Below are 20,249 nucleotides of genomic sequence, written 5' to 3'. Positions count from 1 at the left end.
CTGCTGCTGTCTGACAAAATGGAAAGCCAATTTCAAGCGTTTACGGGATTACCCAATAAAAAAACTGCGTATGTTCTTGTTACGAAAGAAACACAGATAGAACAATGAGCCAGATATTTCACTGGATGTATAAGTGACAAGGATCCGGTTGGCGTTTCCACTCACTACCAAATATGGTGATGAGAGGAAGCCCAGTGGCCGGCATTGGGAGAAGACTGGGCGAGATGGATTTTTGCTGACATTATGCTAATTGTATCATCGATGAAACATTTGATCTCAATACAGTTTTCTGTTCTCAAAACTAGAATCTGTTACGAACAGAGTGGACTAAGTTTTGTAGATTTTACCCCTTGCCAAAGTAAAAAAAAAATAATGTTTTGTTTCGAATGAGTGCAAGGGCGAATTGAGGAATTGCACACGCGCACTTCAGCGTAGGCGTTCCCTAACGGAAATATGCAAATACATGCTAGAACGCGCCAATAGGCTCTCGCTAGATCGTGGTTGGCTCCTGCCCCCCTCGTTGCTTGTTTTTTTGGGGGCTTGTTCTGCCCACTGTGACTCATTTGTTCCCATTTTAAATGACATGCTGTGGTCTATCTTGGAATAGTTATACAAATCTTTGTATGTGCTCTACAAAAAACCTCTGAAGTTGCCTCCTGCTGTAGTTTGTTTACTGAATAAAAATATAAAAGCAACATGTAATGTGATGGTCCCATGTTTCATGAGCTGAAATAAAAGATCCCAGAAATGTTCCATATGCAAAAAAAGCTCTCATTTTTTGTACAAATGTGTTTACATCCCTGTTAGTGAACATTTCTCCTTTGACAAGACAATCCATCCACCTGTCAGGTGTGGCATATCAAGAACCTGATTACACAGCATGATCGTTACACAGTTGCACCTTGTGCTGGGGACAATGAACGGCCACTCTAAAATGTGCATTTTTGTCACACAACACAGAGGTCTTAAGTTTGGAGGGAGCGTGCAATTGGTATGCAGACTGCAAGAATGTCTACCAGAGCTGTTGCCAGATAATTTAATGTTAATTTCTCTACCATAAACCGCTTCCAACATCATTTTAGAGAATCTGGTAGAATGTCCAACCGGCCTCCACATCCAGGACCTCCACATCCGGCTTCTTCACCTGCGGGATCGTCTGAGACCAGCCACCGGAACAGCTGATGAAACCGAGGAGTATTTCTGTCTGTAATAAAGCCCTTTTGTGAGGAAAAACTAATTCTGATTGGCTGGGCCTGGCTCCCCAGTGGGTGGGCCTATGTCCTCCCAGGCCCACCAATGGCTGCACCCCTGCCCAGTCGTGAAATCCATTGATTAGGGCATAATGAATTGATTTCAATTGACTGATTTCCTTATATGAACTGTAACTCAGTAAACATCTGGAAATTGTTGCAAGTTGCATTTATATTTTTGTTCAGTATATTTTCTAAATACTGTAGGTCACTGATATATTGGGCTCCCGAGTGGCGCAGCGGTCTAAGGCACTGCAGTCCCATAGGGCGGCCCAAAATTGGCCCAGCGTTGTCCGAGTTTGGCCGGGGTAGGTCGTCATTGTAAATAATAATTTGTTCTTAACCTTGCCTAGTTAAATAAAGGTTCAATAAAAAAATATAAAAAAATCTCTATCTATTCTGACATAAAATAGGATTAAGCATATTGGATATAAGTAGTATTCGGTTTATTCCTTTGAGGTAAAGTAGTGCAATATATAAGAAACCTGTATTTCTTGACTATAAATAAACGTCTATTATTTTGAGTATGCAAATAAAGGGATTTCTTCTACTCAAGAAATGTAATGTGGGATTGATGGTCAGCTCTCTGGTCCACACCCAGAATATTAATTTATATTGTCACATACACCGGATAGGTGCAGTGAAATGTGTTATTTTACAGGGTCAGCCTGCCATAGTAGTATGGCGCCCCTGGAGCAAATTAGGGTTAAGTGCCTTGCAAGGGCACAGACATGCTTTTTATTTATTTGTCGGCTCGGGTATTCGTACCCTTTCAGTTACTGGACCAAAGCTCTAACCGCTAGGTTACCTGCCGCCCTCATCCTGTTTCATACACATGTGAAGAGTCCTGGCAACCTGCCCTATTTTAGGCACGTGCAAAACACTGATAACTTCAGTCAACATCAGTCAGGTTATAGGAGTACTGTTATATAACGACGGAAGACTTTGCAAGGTCATTCTTCTAGGCTGGGATCTGAGTCTGGGTCAGAATCCTAGGATCATTGTGGATTCAGTACATCAGCTTTTTTTTGGTTTCAGCATAGAGACATTGCTCACCAGTAATTAGAATCTCAGAACCACTGGCAGCCTATTATTGAGTCCCAAACAAAAATATAGAAACGAATACAACAGATACGTAAAGACAAAGATTTCAAATCAACATTTAGGTAAATATTCTATTTATACTTTCGATATACTGAATGTATGGGAGAATAACAAAAACAAAAAGCCACACCTTCTCTCTAAAACAGTCTGTTTATTGTTAAACACCTTCAAGAGATTTGGTCCACTTATCATAATTCACTTCCAACCAGGGAGGAAAAAATAAAGAAACAAAACAGAGTTAATACAAATAGAGGACTTGTTTTTTCACTTCTTAAAACTCTGGTTCCTATTCCAAGTTGTTGAAAATAATCAAATAATAACTCTGAATGCAACTATGGGTGAGTGTCAATTCACATAAGTGTATTTTTCTCTTTTTAATACAGGGAATGCCTCTGTGTCAATAATGAACATGGCGTAAACCAAGGTTTACAAGAATGTCTCCGGCCTTCTACTTGGAAAGACTTCAACAGGAAAAATAAAAACCATCTGACTGTATGCTTTTTGGGGTCAAAGCCACTTCTTAAACCAAGACGAATCAGTCAGTCTCATGATCAAATGCAGTTCTCTCTGGTGGGTTTGGATACGGTCAGGTCAGACCACTGTTCTGTTCCTCCAGTTCCCTTATGTAGTACGGTGTGCACTGTGCATGTAACCAATGAAATCAGACTATGACCTCTTCAAACAACAACCATAGAAAACCAGAACCGCTTTTTATCTAAATTAATTATACAGGTGTCTAAGTATAATTATAGTTATATGTATCATAGAAAGTAGGATTATATGATAGGGGTATGTATAATTTCATATAGGTATATATTGAATAAGGCGCTATACTGATGTATACAGACGTCAATGTATGCTTGGAGTTGTCCCAGCAGGGTTAATGATTAAATACAGGATACTAGAGTATTGATTACATAATCTCACTCGGTAACAGTCAGGAAAACAATCATTAGCAATTTACACGGCTATCGAAAATTCAAAAAGAGTCACTAGCACATTCCATTGCACTGACTGACCAACCTTATCTTCCATACAATCTCAACTCAAGTATCCTACAATCCACTAACCTCAAGCAACCAAGACTATTTCAAATCAGATCTTCAGCAACAACCTGGTCCAGTAACCTGTCTGCTATTATCTAGGGTGCCCTGTGAACTATGGACACGTATGTTATGTTAGCTTATGTTCCTGTTATGTAACCGGCTAGCTGAGAGTGAGGTCACAGTCAGCAAGTATGTTAAAACTGAACTGAGTTGTTCTTCGTACCAGTTTGAGCAAGGTAAACTATGAGCTCTTCTCCCCTGTCTGGCCTGCTGGACAGTTCTGTTTAACATACACATACGTCTGTTTACAGTAAAGTATTATATTCATACATGGATACATTTATAAAGAGAGTTATACATAGCAATTAACATATACGTATATCAATAGCATATAGGAGAATAGAAATAGTCATAATGGCAATCATTATCGTCATCATAATTCATCATCATCATCATCATCATAATAGTGGTAGTAGCAGTAATACGTTCCCTCAGTTAAGCAAATACCTGGGTCATTCCAGAAGAAGCCTCTCCCACCTCTTGTTACTCCTCTAAAACTGATTGGACAGTTAGTTTATTGATCTACTCTACTATCAAGGTGGATCCATTAAATCACTGATGTTTATAGAAGGGAGTACCTTGGCATCCTACTGTTGATTGAACAAGAGAAAAATATGATTAAATCAAAAACTGTTTCCAATTGAGTAACACTTTCTCTACCAGATCCATTACTACCATGTTGATCAAATCTCTCGACAGATCGCTAGCACACACAAGATTTTGTTATGGGTTCCCGAGTTGATCATCATTTAACTCAACCAATCGCCTTCCTTTGGCTTAGCTGAAACCATGAAATTCAAACCCTGTCATGAGAATCAGTCAACCTCGCTCCTACAGACTTCCCTGGAATGACCCTCACAGAAGCAAAAAAAATCACTAGTCATCTAGTTCAGCGATACATGTCATATAGCATAGCTCAATAACAAGAGGTTCTATGTTATCAATACAAATTTTAGGTTATATTTAATTAAGCTTAACTGCTAAGTTATCAATTATCTTTAGTAGTATACTGATATCTGTAAATATGTATATATAATGTGTGTATAATGTATATGAATAGAGACAGCTCCATAACATCATGTCTGGTGCGGGTATAAGGGAACGAGATGCTGGCCATATGGGAAAAACATGTCCCTGCCTAGGTGTACTTTGTGAATTAATGTTAGTGTGTGTTTATAGGCACATCAGTCTCACTAGCCTTTATTATGCGTAGTCAGTCTTTTTTTAGCCTACATTATGGGTAGTCAGCCTATTTTAGCCTAAATTATGGGTAGTCCGTCTTTTTTAGTCTATATTATGGGTAGTCCGTCTTTTTTTAGCCTACATTATGGGTAGTCAGCCTATTTTAGCCTACATTATGGGTAGTCAGCCTATTTTAGCCTACATTATGGGTAGTCATTTTACTTTTAATTTACTTTATGTTTCATCATTTCTTTCATAACGCCCTCCCTTTCTCACAATCCCCCGCTGGGGGGGTGGACCACGAGCCTGTGAGCCCCCCCCCGGATCCAGCTACCTGTCCAATGCCCACTCACTGATCCGCCCACCTGACCACCCCTGTGACCAAGCCACCATACTCCAGGATCCATTCAAGCCCCATCCTACTGTACTATTCTACGATCCCGCCCCCTTTCTCCTGGCTTATTGGACTCCTTAATATGTATCTTAACACCATGTATTGTGACCAGGATACCCTCTGGGTCCTTGTTAGAGTGGCTATAACTAGGAGGACCCAGACTTGTTCATGTAGTCTGCGAAAACTCCAGATTTTAAGCATACGGTGCAGTATGTTGTTTGAGTGGGTCTGAGTGAAGAGCCCGTGAGTACTGAAGCTGAAGACAGTTGCTGCAGTTACTTTTGACCCATATAGCCCTCCAATGCCATATTATGAAACACTTCCATTCTGAACCTACTCATTGTATACAGTATGTTGTGGATGTGTATACGTGTCGTTGCTGGCCACAGGTAGGGCTGCCTGGCTTGCTTACGTAACCAAAATACTACTGTGCCATTTCTATCAATAAGGGGGGATAGGGGGTCATTTTAAATGTTATATGAATGGGTATTCCGAATACATTCCACAAACATATTTATTTTATGACTTCCTCATAATCACTGGCTTTACATTCATAGTACTCTACCAATATGGCAGACAAATAGAGTGAAGCACTAACTCCCCATGGACAAACAAAATGGCGTACTAACCATTTCTGTCCTATTTCTCTCTCCCTCTTTCTACATTCCCACAAGGGAAGGAGGGTAGGATTTGGTTGTAGACGTTTGTCCCTAGCTACATAGATAAGGGGCTTATTTTTAAGGCTGAGGCTGCACGACCGAATCGAACCACCCCGTTCCGCACATGTCCTTCCCCCCTGGGCGCCTCTTCCCCAGACCTAAACAACCCAATCACATTCCGCCCATGTCCTTCCCCCCTGGGCGCCTCTTCCCCAGACCTAAACAACCCAATCACGTTCCGCCGATGTGCTACGTCTCTGCCTCATACTTCTGAACAGCTGAAATAAAAAACCTGCGGCGATTTGAATGAACATTCCAAAAATATATATATTTTGCAGGCTAATTTGTTCGGTTGTTTAGTCATCGGGAAGAGGCGTCCAGAGGATTCAGCCACACAGCCACTCCGTATTAGTTAAAGGGGCTACTTTGGGGCTTTTTCTTATTTTTGCTGGCAATTCAATATTTGCCTTCAGTGGTAATATAGTGGACATATAAAGTACATTTACATCTGCAGCGTGTTAGAGATACACTGAGGTTCAGATTGAAGTTAACAGCCAAACCATATAAAAACTATTCCGATTATGGGCTTGAATGTTCTTATACACGACTTTCTGTGTGTGTGCGCATCACACAAGTTGGTGCCTGTTGCAACAGCAGTTTGTTGTACTGTAAAGTGTGTGTGTGTATGTGTGTTTGCATTCAGACTGACGTCACAGGCGGTAGGTACTGTAGCTGGTCTCTGGTGTAGTGGGAGCAGGGTCTCCTATCCACGTCTCCAGGGCCAGCTCCTCCTCAGCACGACAACACTCACATATCACCTCCTTCTGACAACCGCCGCCCAGACTGACCCACAGACAGAGACAGACACACAGACAAATCACAAACGGTCTGTCCATATCAAACAACACAAAAAGCCACTTGTCTTTAATGAAACTCATGACTTGAAAGCCACTCACCAATGACTCGGTGTAATCTGTCGTCATCGAAACCTGTTTCTCCTCCGGAGGCGGGGTCATGAGGCTTCTGTCAGTGCGTCTGTTCTGATTGGTCATCGTGAGCCACATGTCATACATCTGCTGCATGTCCCTCACTGTGGACAGGAGGGGACAGGGGTTAGCATCTCCAACATATACACTATAAATACATTATTTGTTTGGCACACAAAAAAGAGAGGAACGTAATGAGAGGAAAAGCAACAGAAAGATAACCTTACAGCTGTTGTCCTTCATGTATGTCCAGACGTCCCTCTCCTCCAGACTGTGGGCGAAGGAACAGTTTCCGATGTAGTGGCACTTCTTCTGCTTCATCACATGGACACACATCTAGGGAGACACTGCTTTATTACTACTTTACTACAGCCTTACTACTACTTTACTCCTCACCGGAAGTCCTGATCGTATACTTTCCTGCAGGGAAAAATAACAGAACATAAGCGGTTCTCAAGATTAGAAAAATAACGGTTCTGTTCCAGAACACTACAGATCACTTTCTTTCCCGGATCGGTTTCTGTTCCTCCAAAAAATTATTTATTTTCCGGTTTTGTTCCCTGAACCGGTTCCAACCCCTGCTTTCCTGTGATTTTATTGTGTTTTTATTTGAAACCAAAACCCCTTTCCTTCACAAGTAGTACCAAGACATAGCTAACCTATTGTGGAACAAAGGTCAAAATGCATATAGGTAAACACTATAGGCAGGCAGTGTTACAGGGGATGAGAGGGTTGCCAAACCACTAGAGGTAAATGGGAGAGGGGGGGCTGTAGACACCGTCAGCTGTACTCAGCATGTGAGAGGTCTGCTGGAAAGGACTGACTGATTGGAGTGATTAAAAACAGACCCAGAGGGAAGAAGAAAAGGAGGGGTGACTCAGGTCATACTGATGTGGCTGTGTATGAGAGAGGGGGAGGGAGAATAGAGGGAGAGAAGGAGGAGAGACTTACGTCGTACTGCTGTGGGTACGTACGGGAGAAGGGAAGCGGCCGCACAACGACCCACTTCTTCTTCTCAAAGGACTTCACCAGCAATACCCGACGCTCCTTAGTCCAGCTGGAGAGGGAGAAAGAGGAAGAGGGGGAGGAGAGATGGGCGAAAGAAAAGTAAAAAGGGGGGAAAAGTACTCCAATCATCAAATTAGTGAAATTGACCATTCAGAGCAAGGTATTATATATTTCTATAGAGTTAATCCTTTAATTGGCCTATTTCATTAACATTCCTTTGATTAAATCATTATCAGTTCAGGCCTGGTCATGAATCAGATAGTAACCCCTGCAGCCTCATATTGACAAGAGAACTTCAGCACATAGTATCAGTGCAGATGTCAGTTTGATATGGCCCCAGGCCGCTCTAGTCTCTCACCTGTGCCTTGCTTTAGCAGTGCAGTACTTGAGGGCCTTGTCTGGTTCATTGACCTGTCCATCCCTCCAACACTGGCCACAGACAAACTTCATCTTCAGGTTCAGCCCTCTGCCTCTCCCTCCTCCTCCTCCGGAGCCAACCCCGCCACCCCCGAGGTTGTCTCCCCCTCCACCACCTCCTATTCCCCCCACCCCTCCACCACTACAGCTCTGGTGTGGGACGTGCATAGGCTGAAAGAGAGAGACATTTTGTAAAAATAATACCTCAAATGATGTATTGAATTAGGGTATGGTGTCCAACTCACGCTCACCTTCTGTCTCTGAGCATTTTGCTCTAGCCTGTACCAGTGCCTCTTGGACTCCTGCACCATCTCCTCATGGGTGATACCTGAGAGACAAAGTCACAGATGATATAATTAATTTAGGTTATTTTGCTGCAATCCTTAATAGAGTGTGTTTGCCAGGCGTGTAAACACACGTGTACTTCCTGTACCTGTGTCCTGCTGCAGTACCCAGCACTTGAGTTCTATGACAGAGTGGGCGAAGGAGCAGCTGTCCTCGCGCTGGCAGCCGTAGCGAACCTCATGTCGGCACACGTCAAACTGGCAGAGGGGGTGCAGCGGGCGCACCTTACTGTATCGCACGTTGGCCGAACGCACCACGTGCACTAGGCACCTGAGGAGGAGAGAGAGAAATGAGATGGAGGGAGAGAAGGAGTGTAAGTAGCTGACTGTAATATTGTCTGAGGGAAATTGGATTATGTTTAGACAAACTGCTTGTTTGGTTCTGATACAGTCAAGGACAGAGAGACGACGACTGAAAAGTACAGAAAGGAGAATACTCACTTGTTATCATCGAAGGGATGCCGGGCGGTGAGGTTTGAGCAGACAGCCAAGTTCTCTTTGCTGCGTTTGCTGATGATGCGAGGCTTACTGTCAAAACATTCCTGCAGAGAGGGAAAGAGTGTGTGTTAATGTTCTGTACATATTGAATCCTGCAAAGTTCTCCATGTGGAGGTGTGTGTGTGTGTGGCCACCCTACCTCACAGAGGAACATGAACATGCCCATGTGCAGCTGCAGCAGGCGTGTGACACTGAGTGCTCGTCTCTCGGTGCTGCCCAGCGGGTCAAACAGCAGCTCCCTGCTCAGAGCCCCCTTCCTCTCCTGGGTCCACACGTCTATCTCCTCCTGGCAGTAGGCAAATGTGCAGTTCTCCCCGTACTGGCACTCCTGGCGCTCCTGGACCTCTTCAGGGAGACGGAGGAGGAAAGTAGAGAGCAGATGATCTTTACTATCACTGATGAGCAATTTGCTTTGCAGCAAGCATTTAAAAAATGCATTTAAGCAACATAAAACTACTGACAGCATTCTGCTGTGAGAGACGAAATTCCAACCATCAGTGCTTATTTGAATGAGCGAACACACACACACGTACCTTTGCAGAGCACAAAGGCACCCAGGAAGTTGTTTCTAGCGGGGCGAGGCCTGACCCTCTTCCAGGTGGGGTCGTCTGTGTTTTTGAAGCGACACAGCAGCACGTCCCTCTTACAACGGTGAGCCGCCTCCGGCTGGTACTGGTAGTCCATCACCCGCGGACCTGCAGAGAGAAGAGTAGGGGGACTTATCATTCAACTGCAGCATTCAATTCAATATACTTGATTTATCCCACAATGGTCAATTATGTAAGCATTGATGTAACATAAAATATTGACTTAATACCGCTCAGTATAAAATAAAGAAATCATTAACGTAACATATTCTGGAGTGGGAAAAGAAAGATGAAGGTAGCGGTGCGTACCTATGCGGCTGTAACAGGCATGGCAGGCCTGTCTGAACTCGTGGGTGGCAGCCAGTGGGTTCCGGGAGAGCAGCGAGAGGTTGGTGCCTGATGGGACGTTCTGAGGAGGGAAGACAAACCAATCCATCACCAGATTTAAAAATGTATTTCCTATCAAAAACCACACCGTACATGCAAGTTATCAGAACTAGGAGTATCTCAACAGCAAGAAATAACAACAATGGAATAAATGTAAGTAGAGTAGGAAGATACATCCATGTCGTGATAAAAGAGAGGAGAAAGAAGTTGAGAGTATCCATCGGAGTGTTCAGGCGTTGTGCCGCTGTCGTACCGTGTGAGTGGAGCTGTGGTTGCAGACCCCAGGGATGAAGCTGTGAGAGATTCTTCCCCCTGGAGAACAGCAACACAAGGACAGATATCAGACACCATATGGCCTTACAGCAGTGCTGCTTCAACAGCAACTAACGCATGCTCCGAGGACTGTTCAGGGTCACTGGGCAGTCCCAGGGAAGGTTTAAGTAACAGCTGATGCAGGTTTAAAACTGTATGGTTGCAAAATACTTGATAATGGCCAAAATGCCTGCTACAATGGCTTTACTGTTTTCAATGTACAGTGCTATGAAAAAGTATTTGCCCCCTTTCTAATTTTCTCTACTTTTGCATATTTGTGATACTGAATGTTATCAGATCTTCAACCAAAACCTAATATGAGATAAAGGGAACATAAGTGAACAAATAACACAACAATTACATATTTATTTCATAAACAAAGTTATGCCACACCCAATTCCCCTGTGTGAAAAAGTAATTGCCCCCTTACACTCAATAACTGGTTGTGCCACCTTTAGCTGCAATGACTCCAACCAAATGCTTCCTGTAGTTGTTGATCAGTCTCTCACGTCGCTGTGGAGGAATTTTGGCCCACTCTTCCATGCAGAACTGCTTTAACTCAGTGACGTGTGGGTTTTCAAGCATGAACTGCTCGTTTCAAGTCCTGCCACAACATATCAATTGGGATTAGGTCTGGACTTTGACTAGGCCATTCCAAAACTTCCAATTTGTTGCTTTTTAGCAATTTTCATGTAGACTTCATTGTGTGTTTTGGATCATTGTCTTGCTGCATGACCCAGCTGCGCTTCAGCTTCTGCTCACAGACGGATGGTCTGACATTCTCCTGTGGAATTCTCTGATACAGAGCAGAATTCATGGTTCCTTCTATTAAGGCAAGTCATCCAAGTCCTGAGGCAGCAAAGCATCCCCAAACCATCACCACCATGCTTGACCTTTGGTATGATGTTCTTACTGTGGAATGCAGTGTTTGGTTTTCGCCAGGCATTACTGGAACAAAAAGTTATACTTTTGAATCATCTGTCCATAGAACGTTCTTCCAAGAGTCTTGATGATCATCCAGGTGCTTTTTGGCAAACTTGAGTCAACATTTTGGACGAGATGGGTCCCATTATGCCTGGCGAAAACCAAACACTGCATTCCACAGTAAGAACATCATACCAAAGGTCAAGCATGGTGGTGGTGGTGTGATGGTTTGGGGATGCTTTGCTGCCTCAGGACCTGGACGACTTGTCTTAATAGAAGGAACCATGAATTCTGCTCTGTATCAGAGAATTCTACAGAGAATGTCAGACCATCCGTCTGTGAGCTGAAGCGCAGCTGGGTCATGCAGCAAGACAATGATCCAAAACACACAATCAAGTCTACATGAAAATAGCTAAAAAGCAACAAATTGGAAGTTTTGGAATGGCCTAGTCAAAGTCCAGACCTAATCCCAATTGAGATGTTGTGGCAGGACTTGAAACGAGCAGTTCATGCTTGAAAACCCACACGTCACTGAGTTAAAGCAGTTCTGCATGGAAGAGTGGGCCAAAATTCCTCCACAGCGACGTGAGAGACTGATCAACAACTACAGGAAGCATTTGGTTGGAGTCATTGCAGCTAAAGGTGGCACAACCAGTTATTGAGTGTAAGGGGGCAATTACTTTTTCACACAGGGGAATTGGGTGATGCATAACTTTGTTTATGAAATAAATGAAATAAATATGTAATTGTTGTGTTATTTATTCACTTATGTTCCCTTTATCTAATATTAGGTTTTGGTTGAAGATCTGATAACATTCAGTATCATAAATATGCAAAAGTAGAGAAAATTAGAAAGGGGGCCAATACTTTTTCATAGCACTGTACTTGACGTCCTCAAACACACACACCCGGACCTTGTTCATATGTCTCATCCACTCACCAGGCAAGGTGTACTCTGACAGGGAGTCCAGCCCTCCAATTCCAACCCCTCCTTTGCCCTCCGTGTCCCCAGTCCCTGTCCCCGGGGAGAAGGCCCCCAGGGCGTCCAGCGCCTGTGTGGAGGTCTGGTCCCTCTGGCCCAGCGAGGGGTAAGGCTCCAAGGGGGTCATCTGGCTGACCGATGAACTGAAGAAGGCGGGAGGTAGCTGGGGCGAGGGGGCGGGGAGGCTGGAGGAGTATGAAGGGCGCAGGCCCACAGCTGTGTTAGGGAGGTTGGTGGGGATAGCACCCTGGACTGGGCTCTGCGACTGAGGGAGAGAGAGAGAGACATGACATTATCCATCTTATTCTAGATGATCTCCTTCTAGACCAGAAATACATAACTCTGTGCTCCAAATAATGTACCTCAGTGGTGGAAGTTAAAGGAGAAGTTAGCTTTTTTTTTATACAACCAAATCTCTATTTTGGATGTAAATGGCATGTTGAAGAAGGGTCCAGATACATTTTTTTTTTCGATTTCTCTTGTTTGAGAAACTTACCCCAAACCAGCAATTCACTTCCTCATCCTTGTTGTGCAGTATGGAGGCTCTGAAAAAACATGAACAAAAGCTCCAAAAACACCCAAATACGTCGCACTAAGATCGCACGCAACAAGCTGTATAAGGCCATAAGCAAACAAGAAAATGCTCATCCAGTGCATCGATGACGTCGTCCCCACAGTGACCGTACATACATACCCCAACCAGAAGCCATGGATTACAGGCAACATCCGCACTGAGCTAAAGGGTAGAGCTGCCGCTTTCAAGGAGCGGGACTCTAACCTGGACGCTTATAAGAAATCCCGCTATGCCCTCCGACGAACCATCAAACAGGAAAAGTGTCAATACAGGACTAAGACTGAATCGTACTACACCGGCTCCGACACTCGTCGGATGAGGCAGGGCTTGCAAACTATTACGGACTACAAAAGGGAAGCACAGTTGCAAGCTGCCCAGTGACACGAGTCTACCAGACGAACTAAATTACTTCTATGCTCGCTTCGAGGCAAGCAACACTGAAGCACTGAATCACACTCGCCGTAACTGATGTGAGTAAGACCTTTAAACAGGTCCTTTACCAGGACGTGTACTCCGAGCATACGCTGACCAACTGGCAAGTGTCTTCACTGACATTTTCAACCTGTCCCTGACTGAGTCTGTAATACCAACATGTTTAAAGCAGACCACCATAGTCCCTGTGCCCAAGAACACTAAGGTAACCTGCCTAAATGACTACCGACCCGTAGCACTCACGTCTGTAGCCATGAAGTGCTTTGAAAGGCTGGTCATGGCTCACATCAACACCGTTATCCCAGAAAACCTAGACCCACTCCCATTTGCATACCGCCCCAACAGATCCACAGATGATGCAATCTCTATTGCACTCCACACTGCCCTTTCCCACATGAACAAAAGGAATACCTATGTGAGAATGCTATTCATTGACTACAGCTCAGCGTTCAACACCATAGTGCCCTTAAAGCTCATCACTAAGCTAAGGACCCTGGGACTAAACACCTCACTCTGCAACTGGATCCTGGACTTCATGACTGGCCGCCCCCAGGTGGTTAGGGTAGGTAACAACACATCTGCCATGCTGATCCTCAACACGGGGGACCCTCAGGGGTGCGTGCTCAGTCCCCTCCTGTATTCCCTGTTCACCCATGACTGCATGGCCAAGCATGATTCCAACACCATCATTACGTTTGCCGACTACAAGTGGTAGGCCTGATCACCGACAACGATGAGACAGCCTATAGGGAGGTCAGAGACCTGGCTGTGTGGTGCCAGGATAACAACTTCTCCCTCAACGTGATCAAGACAAATGAGATGATTGTGGACTACAGGAAAAGGAGGACCGAGCACACCCCCATTCATCGACGGGGCTGTAGTGGAGCAGGTTGAGAGCATCAAGTTCCTTGGTGTCAACATCACCAACAAACTATCATGGTCCAAACACACCAAGACAGTCGTGAAGAGGGCACGACAAAGTATATTCCCCCTCAGGAGACTGAAATGATTTGGCATGGGTCCACAGATTCTCAAAAAGTTATACAGCTGCACCATCGAGAGCCTCCTGACTGGTTGCATCACCGCCTGGTATGGCAACTGCTCTGCCTCCGACCGCAAGGCACTAGAGGGTAGTGCATACGGCCCAGTACATCACTTGGGCCAAGCTTCCTGTCATCCAGGACCTCTATACCAGGCGGTGTCAGAGGAAGGCCCTACAAATTGTCAAAGAATCCAGCCACCCTAGTCATAGACTGTTCTCTCTGCTACCGCACGACAAACGGTACCGGAGCGCCAAGTCTAGGTCCAAAAGGCTTCTTAATAGCTTCTACCCCCAAGCCATAAGACTCCTGAACAGCTAATCAAATGGCTACCCGGAATATTTGCATTGTCTTTATTAGTAAAAAAATTTTACATTGTAGAATAATAGTGAAGACATCAAAACTATGAAATAACACATATGGAATCATATAGTAACCAAAAGAAAGTGTTAAACAAATCAAAATATATTTTATATTTGAGATTCTTCAAATAGCCACCCTTTGCCTTCATGACAGCTTTGCACACTCTTGACATTCTCTCAACCAGCTTCATGTTGTGGTCACCAGGAATGCATTTCAATTAACAGGTGTGCCTTCTTAAAAGTTAATTTGTGGAATTTCTTTCCTTCTTAATGCGTTTGAGCCAATTAGTTGTGTTGTGAAAAGGTATTGGGGGGGGGCACTATGATGAAACTGGCTCTCATGAGGACCGCCACAGGAATAGAAGACCCAGAGTTACCTCTGCTGCAGAGGATAAGTTCATTAGAGTTACCAGCCTCAGAAATTGCAGCCCAAATAAATGCTTCACAGAGTTCAAGTAACAGACACATCTCAAAATCAACTGTTCAGAGGAGACTGCGTGAATCAGGCCTTCATGGTCGAATTGCTGCATAGAAACCACTACTAAAGGACACCAATAAGAAGAAGAGACTTGCTTGGGCCAAGAAACACGAGCAATGGACATTAGACCGGTGGAAATGTGTCCTTTGGTCTGGAGTCCAAATTGGAGATTTTTGGTTCCAACCGTTGTGTCTTTGTGAGACGCGATGTGGGTGAACGGATGATCTCCGCATGTGTATTTCCGACCGTAACGCATGGAGGAGGGGGTGTTATGGTGCTTTGCTGGTGACACTGTCATCAAGGCAAAGGGTGGCTATTTGAAGAATCTCAAATATAAAATATATTCTGATTTGTTTAACACTTTTTGGTTACTACATGATTCCATATGTGTTATTTCATAGTTTTGATGTCTTCACTATTATTCTACAATGTAGAAAATAGTACAAATAAAGGAAAACCATGGAATGAGTAGGTGTGTCCAAACCTTTGACTATATATTACCTCGACTAACCTGTGCCCCCGCACATTGACTCTGTACCGGTACCCCCTGTATATAGCCTCACTACTGATATTTTACTTCTGTTCTTTAATTAATTTGTTATTTTTCTTATTTTTTGTTTTTACTTAACACTTATTTTTCTTAAAACTGCATTGTTGGTTAAGGGCTTGTAAGTAAGCATTTCACTGTAAGGTCTACACCTGTCGTATTCGGTGTATGTGACAAATACAATTTGATTTGATTTTAGAAACAGAAAAGCCATTTCTCCCGAGTGGCGCAGTGGTCTAAGGTAGCTGTGCCACTAGAGATCCTGGTTCGAATCCAGGCCCTGTCGTAGCCGGCCGTGACCGGGAGACCCATGGGGCGGCGCACAATTGGCCCAGCATTGTCCAAGGTAGGGGAGGGAATGGCCGGCAGGGATGTAGCTCAGTTGGTAGAGCATGGCGTTTGCAACGCCAGGGTTGTGGGTTCGATTCCCACGGGGGGCCAGTATGATTTTTTTGTTTTTAAATGTATGCACTCACTAACTGTAAGTCGCTCTGGATAAGAGCGTCTGCTAAATGACTAAAAAAAAAAAGCTCTCAGTATAGCGATGCAGGTCTTTAGCTGTTGTACACGTGAAATTGTGTCATTCCGAACGTTATTTAAAATGTTGTAGCAACTCGAGCAACACCTCTCCATGCACTCTAGCAGCAGCCTACATGGAGAATGGAACAGCTGAATAGGAGAAACAGCTTGAGTCGCACAAAATTGAATATAACGTTGCGGATAATGTTCAAAATGACACAATTTCATGTGTACAACATCAAAAGATCTGCATCACTATACTGAGCGCTTTCCTGTTTCTAAAACCATGTATTTGGGTGTTTTCTGAGCTTTTGTTAATGTTTTTTCAGATCCCCCGTACTGCACTACGAGGATGAGGACGTGAATCGCTGGTTTGGGGTACATTTCTCAAACAAGTGAAATAGCAAAAAAAATTATCTGGAACCTTCTATAACATGCGATTTACATCCAAAATAGAGATTTGGTTGTAAAAAAGCAGACTTCTCCTTTAAACCACTAACATGTGCACCCTTGGTCAGCCAAGTCATGGAGATACTTTCTTAAATGTTAATTTACTATTGACGACTGTCTGTACCTCCTCTCTCGTCAAACATCTACTGATCGACAGAGGGAGGGCACAGCACGGCCAGCATCCTGCCTTGGAGTGACCCTAGTAGCGACCCTCTCACCTCACTGACTTTCTTGGAGATGCAGTCCAGATCGTCAGGGATCACGCTGCACTCCTCCATGTGCTCCTCCATGTGCTCCGACACGGGAACGGAGTAGGGCATGGGGGGTAAGCCCGTACTGGGGCTCTCTGATAGGTCAGCACAGGGCGTAGCCACTGGGCTGGAGGGCTCGTCGCTGACAGGGATGGGCGTGGCCAGAGGGGCAGGGATACACTGGGCGCTGGACAGATCAGCTGAGAAGGAGGAGAGGGATGAAGAGAGAAGGGAATTTTAGAGGAACGACAAAATAAACCATTCAAGTTAAACGTAATGTTACGTTTTTATGGTGAGCTGCCATACCTGATGTAATGTCAGTCAAAGACTCCAGCCCGTTGGAGGACATCTAAATAAAAGAGACAAGGCTTGGTTAATTAAAACAACCATTCATCCCATTTGCCCTTAATAAGAAAATGCCAATGAGAAGAATAAAAAAATCCAAGACGACCAGACACTCACCTCTCCTGTGGGTGAAGAATTCTCTCTATTGCTCTCCCTCCCTGACGTTGAGGACTCCACCTGTGAAGAAAACAGTAACACTTATATGGACCGTGGCAGATATCGGTCTAGGCATTTTGATCTTTGAGGGGCACATTCCTACTGTTGATAGAGAGTCAGAGGTGACTGCTCACCTGAGAGCTGATGTAGGCCTTACGGACCTTCAGGCCCAGTTTATTAGCCAGGTCCTGGGCCAGTTCACCCACCTGCCTGTCCTGTATGACACAGAAAGTACATTCCATAAACAATAAGATTAACTGACATTTGACACATTAAAGAAATGCGAGTAACTAAAAGTATGTAGTAGAATAAATTGATGATTCCATATGAATCCTATAAGGATTCATTGTTTTAATTTAACTATGGTTCAGGTGCCCTTGTGTGCCTTGTGGCCTTGATTTACATGTGGGGCAGTGAGCAGGCATCTGGTGCCACACTCATAGGCCTCCCTGAGTCGGCCCAGCTCCCTCAGACAGAGAGCTTTCCTGTAGAGCGCCTTGCGACTGCCCTCACACACGCACAGCGCGCCGTCGCAGTCCTGCACGCCCCGCTCAAACTCCCCCTGGGGGAGAGAGACAGACAAAGAAAGAGACACAGAGAGAGAGAGACACATACAAAGAGAGGGAGACACATACAAAGAGAGAGAGACAGACAGAGAAAGAGACAATCAGAAAAAGGGGAGGTGGAAAGGGAGAGAGAAGATGGGGACTGGGTGTAAGAACTGACTTAAATGTGGGATCCATTATGTTTAGACAAAGTGCTTGACCGGATATATTTATTGCTTTAACATAACTTTTGAGAATATGTCAACCATTAACATTGTTAAGTGTGCGTGTCTTACAAACTGAAAGTGTGCCGCTGCCCTGTTGACATAGAGGCTCTCCAGAAGCTCAGGGGGGATGACCAGTGCCTCTGCCTGAGCATAGCGGGCCACGTTGACCCCCTCACTGTAATTCTGCGCTGCCTGCCTCCATTCCCCATCCCGAAACACAGTGTTTCCCTCTTCCAACAAGTTACACACCAACTGGGTCAAAAAAGCCTGAAGAAAAGGAGGCGGCGGGAGGGAGGGAGAGAGAGATCGTGAGGATGATCAAAGATAATTCAGAACTGAGGTAAAGTGCAGATTTGTGGACGAATACATTTGATGACAGGCAGGTGGCTTGATCAATTTGGGTCAGGCAAGAGAATAAACATTGTAAGCAACATATAGGTACCGCATAATTATCAGGCTCTGGGAAAGGCAAGGAGGACCTGTAGAGAAAATGTGAGATACATGAATCAGTGCCACCTCATGTACTTTCTGTGTGTTTATATGTGTACTGACTATATGGAAAAATTTAAATCTGAAGATGCCTTACTGAATAAAGCCCATAGCTTTCTGGATTTCCTCCCTTCGTTTCTGCCGTTCCATATCCATGGCTAAAGAAAAGATCAAGTTTGTTTTATTTTTTTAATGAAATTACAATAATCAAACATATGTTCATTATTGACAATGACAAAATATGTTGTCAGATCTAAAAAGCCACAGCCAACCAGTACACAGTGCATCAGACACGACAAACCAACGCTTTCTTCCATTTTGAGGCCTTCTAACAATAACCTGCATGTCTATCCTCGCGCTCGCCTAAAAATAACTCGGATGAGAGTAACGCGTTAGCTGCAAATACAGCACAATAAACACGGTGTAGCGAAACAAAATAATTAGTTAGGTAGCTGATGAACTACGCATAATGCATGTTTAGGAAATGCTAAATTGTCAGTCTTGGATAGCAAGAAACAATACAACGATATTGGACGAAAGTTGCAGGATAACTTCAAGTGGCTAGCTATCTATCTAGTTAACTAACTTTAGCTTGTACCTAGCTAACTAATCCACTATCAACTCGTTGGTTTCTTTGATGCTCTGACTTCAACCAGCAGTGACACTACTTTAATATATCCATTAACTAACCAGTGAATAGAAACTGCATAACAGTAGTTAGCTATATTAGCTGGCAAATCAATGTATTACAGAACATATTTCGGATTATTTATTATGGAGAGCAAACTTGCCGGTGGCAGGGACAGCATCGGAACACCAGGGCTAGCTAGCCAGATTTAGTTAGCGAGCTAGGTAAATTCACCATAAGTGACAACTGACTGATATATATGTATATATATATATATATATGTACATACAGTTTCGTATTTTGTAAATTCGTCTTCTGTGTGGTAGTTGACTGTACAATAGCATACTAGCTAACGTTTGCTACTCACCGAAAACAACACCTTGTTCTTCTCCAAAGACTGCTTTACCACAATAAATAGGACAAAATTGTGATTATCTAAGAACCTTTCAAAATATTAATCATCTAGACACATATTTATTTGTTCACTTTCCCGGTAACGGGTTGCAGTATCCGGACGGAACATGTGAGAGTTTTCACCTAAAATTCTACACAGTCGAAGCTACGTAGCTAGCTTGCTACAGTACTTCTCCAAATTGCGCTCAAGATTATGAGACGCTTGGTCCTAAAGAGCTGTGGGTTGTTTGAGTGTGGTTATTTTCAATGTGACCACTAGGATGGGGCAGTTGCATTGACGAGCACGCAGAGTCAGAGTTGACAGAGATTGAAAATAAATGTTTATAATTATCATAAATTACATTTTGATCGTTGAACAGATTTTGAAGTGACCTATCAAAAAAGTGTTGATATTGCGCAACATGTGGCAGACTATTGACCTGGTGTTGCAGACAGCACAGTAGCTACATCATTTTGGTACAGATAACCCCGTTTGAACAGATTATAAAAGATTATGTTGACATTTTAGTCATTTAGCAGACGCTCTTATATCCAGAGCAATTTACAGTTAGTGCATTCATTTTAAGATAGCTAGATGAGAAAACCACATATCACAGTCAAAGTAAGTACATTTTTCTACAATAAAGTAGCGAAGTCAGCGCTGGTCAGTGCT

At 43.8% G+C, this 20,249-nt stretch overlaps 1 protein-coding gene across 1 annotated transcript; it reads right to left on the bottom strand.

Annotated features, from left to right (window-relative positions):
- Nucleotides 1-2,485: 2,485 nt before the first annotated feature.
- Nucleotides 2,486-19,799, bottom strand: zc3h7bb (zinc finger CCCH-type containing 7Bb). The gene is made up of 22 exons (XM_041890080.2): nucleotides 19,551-19,799; nucleotides 18,653-18,713; nucleotides 18,509-18,545; nucleotides 18,136-18,333; nucleotides 17,698-17,856; nucleotides 17,429-17,509; nucleotides 17,256-17,315; nucleotides 17,100-17,142; nucleotides 16,761-16,993; nucleotides 12,099-12,405; nucleotides 10,176-10,234; nucleotides 9,845-9,944; nucleotides 9,482-9,643; nucleotides 9,088-9,293; nucleotides 8,892-8,992; nucleotides 8,540-8,721; nucleotides 8,358-8,434; nucleotides 8,048-8,277; nucleotides 7,633-7,738; nucleotides 6,909-7,017; nucleotides 6,652-6,785; nucleotides 2,486-6,538 (listed from the first exon to the last, which is right to left on the bottom strand). Exons 2-22 carry the CDS (start codon nucleotides 18,709-18,711, stop codon nucleotides 6,503-6,505), a joined length of 2,679 nt encoding a protein of 892 aa, XP_041746014.2. The 5' UTR covers nucleotides 18,712-18,713; nucleotides 19,551-19,799; the 3' UTR covers nucleotides 2,486-6,502.
- Nucleotides 19,800-20,249: the final 450 nt, after the last annotated feature.

The sequence above is a fragment of the Coregonus clupeaformis genome, chromosome 1 (assembly GCF_020615455.1).
Source record: "Coregonus clupeaformis isolate EN_2021a chromosome 1, ASM2061545v1, whole genome shotgun sequence".
Taxonomy (NCBI): Eukaryota; Metazoa; Chordata; class Actinopteri; order Salmoniformes; family Salmonidae; genus Coregonus; species Coregonus clupeaformis.
The sequence above is the reverse complement of the archived record's forward strand: the minus strand, read 5'-3'. Positions and strand labels throughout refer to the sequence as shown.